The sequence below is a fragment of the Lathyrus oleraceus genome, chromosome 1, assembly GCF_024323335.1.
Source record: "Lathyrus oleraceus cultivar Zhongwan6 chromosome 1, CAAS_Psat_ZW6_1.0, whole genome shotgun sequence".
Classification (NCBI taxonomy): domain Eukaryota; kingdom Viridiplantae; phylum Streptophyta; class Magnoliopsida; order Fabales; family Fabaceae; genus Lathyrus; species Lathyrus oleraceus.
The window spans coordinates 358,326,201-358,337,251 of record NC_066579.1 but is presented as its reverse complement, the minus strand read 5'-3'; the positions used below and the strand labels follow the sequence as shown (position 1 = coordinate 358,337,251).

Here is an 11,051-nt window from a genome sequence, read left to right as displayed (position 1 = left end):
TCAGCCAAGAAAACAAGGATTCACAGGTTAGATCGAACCTTCTGATACCATGTTAGAAATTCTGGCTTGATGCCTTTCTCATTGCATTTGATACTATATATAATAGTGTTAGTAATTACAACTCATAATGACTAATCACAACTAATTATAACTTTTAATGACTAATTTTCTATTCTATGAATGTAAATTATTTATAATAAATATGTTTGATTATTTCCTGATTAACAGGAATGCTCTTTGGTCCGACCAGCAACATCACAAAAAGCATCGGCTAGAAGAATGTGTTTTCAATTTGACGCTTCAACGGGATACGTCCCTGCAAAAAAATACAGATAACTTCCACCTATCTTAGTGGGATAAGGGATGATTTACTTCTCCTTAATCTCCTTGGTTTTCTTTCCAGTAACAAGCGTGGTAAGGAATGACAAGACTCTAATTTCTACCCAGGACACTTTTTGAAGGCTACCGAAACATCTCTTTTGGCGGCTCAAGGAGAGATAAAGTCTCTGCTGCTTGAGAATTCTTCTTTAACTCAGCGATTGGCCGAAGACCGGCGGTTTCGCAATCTTTTGCTTGGTGGAGAGAGAGAGAGGAGAGAGAAAGAGAGATTCTTCTTTGATTGAATTGTGATAATGAAAAAAAGGATAAGGGGAATCAATGTTAGTTAGGGAGATGAAACCACGCGTAAATTTCGTGGTAGAAGATAAAGAATCTTCATCTTAGAAGATAATAGAATTCTGATGAAAATCTAGATGATAGATTGATGCAGTGACATGTATGTGACGGCGTAGAAAAAAAAGAACAAAACTGAATGAAGAAAAAATATTTCTATTATTTTCTTAGTTTGTATAATGGATCTGCCACTTTATTTATATATGATAGTGATCTAACAAAATTACGAATAGATAACTAATCAATTAAATTAACTCTAACAAATTTAGTGTACCAGTTAAAAATATATCAGCATATGTTATTTGAGATAGAAAACAAAATTAATTTTCACTACAATGGCACCCGCTGCCTTTCGTTACAAGTAAGCCGGTCCCTTTCTGAAAGGCTCATGATATCATTAGTTGGGGGAGTTTTTTCACTAGAGAGTATTGAACATTGTGAGACTTCTTTTCTAGAGCAATATCTTTGTGAGAAACATACCACATATTCACCCAAAACCTTAAGGTAATAGGTGAGTGAGTTCTCTCACTTATAAATACTCAAGTCTCCATATTATCAACATCAACCAATGTGGGACTATTATCCACACTACTCACACATACACATTCTCATCATAAAGTTTAAATAGATCTTATTATGAAAAAAAAAAAAAAATATATATATATATATATATATATATATATATATATATATATATATATATATATATATATATATATATATATATATATATATATAATTCAAATGTTCATCTTAGGACATATTTACATTAATAAGACATACAATTTAGATAAATAGGTCTCTATGGAAAAATCTGAATGTGAGAACTATTGATGAGAAATTGCAGCTTGACTTAAACATAAACGAAATACAAATGTCACATTCTTGAATCAAGACTATAGTATAAGAATTCTACACAATACAAACATTCTTAACCACTTTATTAGATTATTAAACATTTAACAATCGATGCTCTATCTTATCAAATTTCTCAATTCTGATAAAATGGAAATACAATTATGAATCAACAACAATCACTACAAACTACACATGAATACGCTTTAAGACAGCATTGGCAAGAATACAGATAATTATGCACTTGCAGTGATGCACTGGATTGCCTGTTTGCATATACCAGTCATTGTAGCTTCAGGTCCATAAACCTGATAAAAAAGCCAAATAGATCAGATAAAAAAGTAAACTAAAAGCAATTTTGCAAATCAACATCAATTGGTTTCTTAAAACAATCAATAAAGATATGTAATATAATCAAAACCTCAATTGGAATGCCAATTTCCTCTCCAAGTTCCCTCATTTTTGCTAGACCCCTCTGGTAGTTGGGACCTCCTCTCCTCACATAAATGTGCATATTTGCTTCTTTTAGCTTTTGTTCCTGGTTAGTAATAGCTCAACTATCAATTAAGGGCTGTTTATTACATATTTTTTTCAATTTTTTTAAAAAAAATAATCATTACCTTCTCCTTCAGAGCTCGAATGATGCCACTGAATGTAGCAGCAACATCAGTGAAGTTAGCAATTCCTCCTCCGATCACAAGGGCTCTCTTTTGGCCATCAGGATTTGCAGTTGCACACTGAAAAGAGATTATCATAGAGATACATAAGCACTATTATATTGGTTTCAAAGTAGCCAGCATCTGATATAACCTATCTTTATTCTTTACACACTCCAAATCCAAACAATGAAATGTCTGATTATAGAAAGCGTAATGCTAAATCTGTAAATTGATGATATTATAATAGAATACAAAAGAGTTGAGATAAGAGTTATTTACATCGATTACAACTCTGGCATACTGCAAGACCTCATCTTCCTTTGGTGCGCCACTGTATTCTGCATAGTTTCCGAGCTCTGGAGCATAACCAAGATCTCCTACCTATTATAAGAAATTTGTTTAAAAGAAGTTAGTGGCCTAAATGTTGCAAGACAATATTGTTTAACAATGATTTTAGTTTTGAAGAAATGGAAACACACCGTATCAGCGTAGATCACACTGGCACCTCCTCCAGCTACCATAGTCCAAATTCGACCCAACGGGTTTAACACTGTAAATTTCAATGATGCACTTGTCTGGAAGAAGAAAACAGTCAAACAAAACATCATAAGTTTCTTAGAATAAAAATTTCACTGCACCATGATAACTGTAGTAGAAACAATATTTTTGATGATTCATAAGATAATAGTACAAGGAATATGATTGACCATGAAGAATAGAAGACCATATCACAACTTACTAAGAATCATAATGTTTGAGAGGCAACTTTGAGACAAAGTTATGAATGAATTGAATACAAATTTTTTATTCACCTTTTCATCTAATCCATGAATGAAAGACTCGGTGGGACTCATAACCCTTCCAAATGGCAGAGGGAATTCAATGTCTCCCCATCTGAAAATAAGAAGAAAGTCCATACTCATTAACATATGTTAATCATGAAATATCATTCAGTAAATCAGTTCTAAGAGATTAATTAGAGATATGATACTCATTCTTCAAATGAAAATTAACATTCTTGAGAGGATAGAACTCACTTCTTGAAGTTCTTGAAAGCAGCAGTGTCATCTAGCTCTCCTCTCATATCCAAAGGATAAGGCTTTCCATCCACCAGGGCGAAAGGATTCATCTCTAAGAATGTGAAATCCAGATCTAACATGATAGGGAAAAAGAACAAAATATTTATAGGAAGCTGTCAATGAAGTTGTATTCACAGGAACAATAGATGTCTATAAATGGATATTTCTTAATATACCTTGAAATATATTGAAAACCACCTTGAGAAAATCCTCAAGTTCTCCCTTGATCTGTATACATAAAAGAAAAACTAATAAATAATTGAAACAACTTGTCCACCAACAAAAATGAATTAGTGATTCCATAAGTAGCATCAACATTTCAGATTAAAGGTGTGTCAAGTTTCCTACACCGATACATGTGAAAAACTAATAAATTACTGAAACAACTTGTCCATCAACAAAAAAGAATTAGTGATTCAAGTAGCACCAACATTTCAGATTAAAGGTGTGTTAGGAGACCTACACTAACACGTGTGATTACGTTCAATTATTTTAATTTCTCAAATGATTGTTGGTGTTGACGTATCTGGGGCATTGCTTCAAAGATAACCAACACAAAAAGCTTGAATACATTTTAGATTAAAAAAAGTACCATAAATGACATGTTCGTAGAATAACAAATTAGCAGAGTAAATATACCTCCAAGGGGAGGGTTGCAATAAGTGCTGATATATTCTCTGATGTAAGAGATTCCCCTGTTGGAATAAATACAGTCTTCACCTAAAATAGGAACAAATCACATTATAGCTTATATCGAATTATAAAGCAAAAAATGAGCAGACTTTACATTGGGAATCAAGTTTTAGTTCATCTTGGTACCTTATCCCAGTTCTCTTCAATGTCAATTCCTCCACATTCAGAAAAGCTTATACTGTTTCCCAGTCTCTCAGAGACAATGTTAAGGTAAAACTCTTCATCATGTGGAATGAAAGGTTCAACAATGAAAGTTGTTATAGGTCCTTTGCATCCACCCATCTCAACCTATATTTTAGATTAAGACATGAACAAACACTTAAAGGATGAACTTGAAGTACCGAGAAATTTAATCAAAAAGAGTGGAAAAAAAACCGTTCCAAGGTTTAGAAGAGAGAGGAGAAAACACACCTCTTTTCCAAGACGCTCTTTTACAAAACCAGCAACTTCAGCCAAATCCAGATTTAAAGCAACCAAGCCACTTTTGCCACGCTTTCCAAACAACATGTCAGGTTTCACAACCAATTTTGAAGATGAAAGCCATGGTTCCTTCTCTACTAGCTCATTGATATCAGTTGTTTCTGTAACCTGAAACAAAAAACACCCAACAACTTTAGATCACTGTACTTTCTCACAAACCACAGTTGCATACATCATCATATAGCCACGCAGCTAAATACACAAAACTAGTTTTCATATTGAAAATCAACAGCACGGACTGCTAAATTAACAAATTATAGATCATGTTATTGTAAATCGAAATTAGATCTTTCTAGGCACAAACTTGTATAAATTTTTTTAAAAAAACTGGTAGCTCAAGGTATCTCAAAGCTGAAAGTTAGACTCTAATATGAGATACAAAGATCCATTTAAGGGAATCACAAGAGATGGCTTTCCATACACACTAGTCAATGATCAAATTATCAACCACATGCTCAAGACCTGTTATCCGTCAATGTTCATATTATATTGGTAACTTATAAGTTATACACACTATACACCCTCCTCAGGTCACAATTATAAGCAAAGATTATATTTTCAAGTTCATTGAATAATTTATGTATATGGTCTATATATAATCAGATGCATTAATTATTCAATATACTGGACAAAAAGAATATTTGCTTATAATAGTGACCAGAGTAATACATCATAAAATGTGCTCTAGTGATAAGAGTCAAACATTGTAACCTCAAGGGACAAATTCAAATCTCCTTTTAGACAATGTTTATCAATGCCATTTGAATTAATACTAGTTTCTCTATTCATCACTTTTATTTTTTTCAAACTAAGACGGTAACCATAGTTATATAAGATTCAGCGCCAAATCAACAAAAATCAAGAACTATTCAGAGTTCTTACTTGTGCAGACTTAATTGGCAAATCCTTTCCAGAAATTTTCTTAAAATGCTCCTTCAACAACCTCTTAGAATCATACTCTCTGATCTTCTTGCGTGCCATAGATCTTTCTTAATTTTCCAACACAAATTATTTCCTTCAAACCTAACCAGATCAAATCAGGTTAAATCAACCTCAAATTTCAAATCAAAATCAAAATCAAACAAACTGAATCCCAATTACAACTGAAAATAAGCACGAGAGAGAAGAATGCAGCTAGGTACCTACCGTTCGAGAGAGAGAAACGGATGAATGGAGAAGAAGGTGAGAGATAGGTAGATCCAATGGCGAGTTTGGTGACTCTGTGAAATGAGAATTTGCATTTATAGAGATTACGGAAAAGAAGAAATTAAGATGAAACTGAAAAGATGGGATACGTTGGGTATTATAATATTATATTGTTAATTAACTGAGAGTTATTATTATAATAGTAAGTATTTCTTGTGCATTGCACGAGGTGAGCGCGAGATGTATAAACTTGAACAATGACTTTTTTTAAACGCTCGTGCTACTTACCAAAGTGGTTTGTTCACCAAACAAAAATAAATAAAGTGGTTTATTTACTATCTTTCATTTTTTTTCTTAAATAGGATAAATAGACTTATGCTACTTTCATCACAGTGTTATGAATATTTTTTTCCATGTTTATCAAATATATATTAACTATATAAGTTAGAGAAAATGGATGATGTATTTATGGTATAAATTTATTTTACACTGTCAACCAATGACGATCATGCATCACGCTAAGTCAGATTATTGTTGCATCACCATTAAACCCTATTAGTTATTACATATTTTATGTAAAAATATTTTTTTTGTTTATTTTATCTTTTCTATCATATGCATATTATCTTTCTTTAAATAAAAGTTAATTTAATAATTTTTATATTTATTTAATTATTTGTTTTTAATTTTTATACTTATTTAATTATTTGGTTTTAAAATATTTAGTAAAAGCTATTTTTTTTCTACTAACTAGTTAAAAAAACATTAACTTTCCCGTTAATAACTAGTTAACAGAATTTGGGGGCGGAAGTCCAAGACACCCTAATTTTAGGGGTATATATATATATATATATATATATATATATATATATATATATATATATATATATATATATATATATATATATATATATATATATATATATATATATATATATATATATATATATATATATATAATATATATATATATATATATATAAAGAAAAATATGAAAATGACATGTTAGGGCGACCCTTTTTCTTCCTTCGCATAACTTCGTTGTGCCAGACGATGTCCCCTTGATATTCTGGCCAATATTCCTCTTTTGCCACTACTGAAAAATTAATTTTATAAACATTTGAAAGGCTGGCGACTTTGTAAAGTTCAGATAGCAAGTAGGATGGATCTCTTCGAACGTTTGAGCACGCCGCTATGACATGGGAGCAAGGGGTACGGAAGACTTGGAACCTTTCGCAGTCGCACCAACCTCTATCTAATTCAACTATGTACTGTCTCATTGGCATGCCCTCATTGTGATCCATGGACTCGGCAACACTAAACCAACCTTTTGCTCGGTCAAATACCGTAACCACGTGTGTGTTTGCTTTGGCAGCTTCATGTCTGATGAATTTCATTGAAGCATCACTGAACAACTGTCCAGATTACAACACGGAACTCCATTTTGAGCGTCTGGTTTCAAACAACGCCCCAAGCCTGAAATATGTAGCTTGCACCAAAGCGGTTATTGGTAGGTTACGAATTCCTTTGAAGACAGAGTTCATTGATTCCACAATATTTGTTGTCATGTGGCCCCAACGTTGTCCGCCGTCGTATGCCCTAGTCCACTTCTCCAACGGAATACTATCGATCCACTGAACCGCATCTTCGTTCGACAATCTTATTTCCTCGCGGTAGTGTTTGAAAGAAGGTTCTGTCAATGCGTAACCTGCATTGACAACCTTCTTACGCAACGTCTTATCTTTGATTTCTCGCATGAAATTCTGAGCAATATGTCTAATACAAAACACATGCGTCGAACGAGGATTTTGCCAGCCATTCTCAATGTTATTATATGCACTGATGATTGAGGGGTGTCTATCAGAGATCAAACACAAGTTAGGTTGAGGTGCTACGTGCAATCGGAGATTTCTTAGGAAAAAACTCCATCCCTCAACTGTCTCCCCTTCAACTAAGGCAAAGGCGAACGAAAAAATATTGTTGTTCCCATCTTGTGCCACTGCCATCAGTAACGTTCCTTTGTATTTTCCATACAACCATGTACCATCAATTTGTATAATTGGTTTACAGAAAGAAAAACCTGTGATACACGGTTGATATGCCCAAAATAGACGGTGAAATATTCTATTTCCAACAGCACATGTACCATTTGGTGTATATGCGGGCAATGTTTCCATCTTGAAAATTGTACCGGGAGCATAGTGTTTTAGAGCGAACATGTATTTTGGAAGTTGTTTGTAAGATTCCTCCCAATTGCCAAACACTTTTTCAACAGCTTTTGTTCTAGCTATCCATGCCTTCCTATATGATGGTGTGTAGTTGTACTCTGCCCTAATATGCGAGATTATTGTACTCACCTTTAAAGACGGATTATCGGCAATGACAGACAATATTTCATCGCATATTAGTTGGGAGCTTAATTTACGATGATCCTGCATTGGGTTGGTCAGGATGCATGTGTGATCTGGACCCATTGATCCAATCTCCCAAGACTCCTTCCTCTTCCTGTACGAAGCTGACAACTTAAAAAGGCAGTGCTCATTCGGACAATAAACTTTATACCTCAATACGTCAGTTCTGTCAACTCTGAAATCTGCTGATAGTTCCATGTGGAATTTTTTGATGGCTTTTACACATTCCTCTTTTGTGCGAAATGTGTCTCCTTGTTTCAGAGATCCTTGCATTTGCACGTAAGGATTGTACCATACATCTCCCGAAGGTTCATCCGAACCCAAATTTAACCTTGTCATGTGTTGGGGTGGGCAATATACATGACCTGCTGGTATTGGCTCCTCTTCCTCTTCAGCGTTCACCATCGAATCAACGATGATCTCAGGTTCCTCTTCTTCATCGTCTGGAACATTCACCTCAACTTGTTCGTCATCAGTCTCACAAAACACTTGTGACTGATTAATGTACTAGGACTCCTGTTGTTGATGTGGTAATATATACAACTCTATATCGTTGTAACCGGATTGTTCGTAACTTCCAAACATATGTTGAACATCATCATCATCTCGAATCTTCTTCTGATAAAATTTTACCTGGTTTTCTGCAAAACAAACTGGATTTTTATAGATGATCTGACCGACATTATTGGACTGCAACTTCTTTTCTATTCTTTGTTTTAGGTGTGAAAAATTTGATCGCCGATTTATTGTAAAACGAGTCACCTGTGTGTCTCGAAAACAAAAACCGAACAACTGATGATCAAATATTTCACCATCAACATGTGCACTGATCATATATTGTTGTGTGGAAGACATTGTGTTGAATGGAATTGAAACTGAATGATTTCTAAATCTTGTTCAACCGCACAACATAAATAGTTGGCCAATGCATTAATAAATTCATAATAGTCTGTACAGACTTGACTATACTTGCACACAGAGAAAAGAGTGAAAACAGACTTGACTATACTTGCACGCAGAGGGAAGAGTGAAAAGATTACACAGAGGGAAGAGTGAAAAGAATACTCAATACACAGGGAATCAAAGAATCTCTGATTTCTCTGTGCCCTAATGTACCCTAATGTGCCCTAAGATTAAACATAAAGTAAACATAGGCGCCCATTCCCTTGGCACCATAAAGTAACATAGGCGCCAAAGGGTTGGGCGCCTCTTCACAAAATTGAACATAGGCGCCACTAGGGATGGCGCCCCTTCCTAATTCCTTACACTAAGGCGCCAAGAGGAAGGGCGCCTCTTCCTTGCATGTGAAAAATCACATGTAGGCGCCAAAGGTAATGGCTCATCTTCCTATTGCATGTGATTTCTTCACATGCGCCTACTAGATTCCTTCCATGCTACTTTTGTCATTCACTTTTTGTCATTCATTTGTCTTTCAATTTTGTCATTCACTTGTTTTTTAACCTCATGTGCCTTTGCATGCAACCAATCATAATTCGTTATGGTTTCTAAACCTACTCACTTATTCATTTATAAATACTTTCCCATATCAACATTATCAAACCATCTTCATCACACTCTTTCCTTCTACCACATTTCTTTCATCTAACAAACTTAAGCTTTGCAAAATCGAATCATGTCTTTGTTAACTATGGGAGATGAACACAGAGGCACAATCGAGAATATCTCGGCATTTGTATGTTATCTCTCTCTTTTAGTTACTATTTATGGATTACTTGTAATACATATGTTCTTTGTGTTATACCTTTCAAATCTCTTTCTTTTTAGTTTCTATTTCTGGATTACATCTAATACATATTTCTTGAGAATGTATTTCTTCTTCTAATTGTATTTTCGTTTTTTTGTTATTAGGACCCGAAGCGGTTTAGATGTCGTGTACATGAATATGTACCCCACGATCCTTTAATAGAACCATATATTAGAGGATGTGGATTTGGAAATCTCCTAAACATTGTTTCGTACTCGGTGGACTACAAGTTCATTCTGGCTTTGTTGGAGAGGTGGAGACCCGAGACCCACACATTTCACCTTCCAATTGGTGAGTGTACCGTCACACTTGAGGACGTGTACATGTTGTTGGGTCTTCGTATAGATGGAAAGGCAGTGAATGGGAAAGTTAACCAAGACAACAATATATGCAATGAATTACTGGGTGCCCCTTTGTTAGACGACGAAACTGAGGGAGACACATCCAGTCAAGCAAGGGGGCAAGGTATAAATTTAAAATACCTTAAACAATATTATACCAGTATAGTACTGTCCGAAGATTCAACCGAGTATGAGAAAATAATAAAAGCTTGGTGTTATATTATGATTTTATTTGGTAAATTTTTGTTTCCAGAAAGTACAGGTAATTCTGTGAATATAATGTATTTACCTTTATTACGCAACATCAATAAGGTAAACACTTATAGTTGGGGTTCAACTGTGTTGGCCATCTATATAGTGCATTGTGTAGAAATGCAAAAAAGAATACATGTACTTTTTTTTCATGTGCTTATTTGCTTCAAGCTTGGGGGTGGTCTAGGATGTCGTCGCTCGCCCCAGAAAATGAGCGTCCATTCGTGTTCCCCTTTGCAACCAAGTAAGTCTACCACTTTACCATTCACCATTTAGTTAATTATATATATTATTTAAATTAACAGTAAATAATATTTTTCACTTCTTTTTATTATCTTAGGTGGTCAGTAAGGGGAATGAACTACAATAGGTGTCCGAAACACGCTACTGTAGTCTATCGAAATCTATTGGATCACATTGGACATGATGATGTAATACTCCTACCAAACTATAGTTAATCTTAAAATAGTTCTCAAATTATTTTCCATCTAACGATTTGGTATTTTTTTTCCAGTTTGTATGGAGGCCATATCTGGGTCTGGATCATGATGTGAACCATGACGATGCTGCAGTTTGGACAGCGAATACACCAATTATCCGATTCACTACAGTTGAAATGCACCAAAGTGACCGGGTCAAACTGCAGTTCGGAATGCTACAACATATTCCAGAGTCTCCCACGTGTTTGGGGAATTGGC

General features: G+C 34.5%; 1 protein-coding gene across 2 annotated transcripts; it reads right to left on the bottom strand.

Annotated features, from left to right (window-relative positions):
* Positions 1–1,502: 1,502 nt before the first annotated feature.
* On the bottom strand, positions 1,503–5,801 carry LOC127136380 (ATP-citrate synthase alpha chain protein 1). Of its 2 annotated transcripts, none has more exons than XM_051062943.1 (13): positions 5,585–5,801; positions 5,321–5,461; positions 4,370–4,546; positions 4,085–4,246; positions 3,905–3,985; positions 3,442–3,493; positions 3,224–3,338; positions 2,999–3,080; positions 2,666–2,761; positions 2,466–2,567; positions 2,148–2,264; positions 1,949–2,065; positions 1,503–1,835 (listed from the first exon to the last, which is right to left on the bottom strand). In XM_051062943.1, exons 2-13 carry the CDS (start codon positions 5,417–5,419, stop codon positions 1,764–1,766), a joined length of 1,272 nt encoding a protein of 423 aa, XP_050918900.1. In that variant the 5' UTR covers positions 5,420–5,461; positions 5,585–5,801; the 3' UTR covers positions 1,503–1,763. The 2 variants fall into 2 exon arrangements, with proteins under 2 accessions (XP_050918900.1, XP_050918903.1); XM_051062946.1 differs by having other exon boundaries at positions 5,581–5,742.
* Between the last annotated feature and the right edge of the window lie 5,250 nt (positions 5,802–11,051).

Bases quoted from the DNA above. Each gene is read 5' to 3' on its own strand.
- LOC127136380 (XM_051062943.1), bottom strand. From the start codon at position 5,419: ATGGCACGCAAGAAGATCAGAGAGTATGATTCTAAGAGGTTGTTGAAG. The intron at 4,247-4,369 runs GTGTGTTTTCTC...TCTAAAATATAG, and splicing joins AAGAGCGTCTTGGAAAAGAG to GTTGAGATGGGTGGATGCAA. The intron at 3,081-3,223 runs GTGAGTTCTATC...TCTTATTTTCAG, and splicing joins GCTTTCAAGAACTTCAAGAA to ATGGGGAGACATTGAATTCC.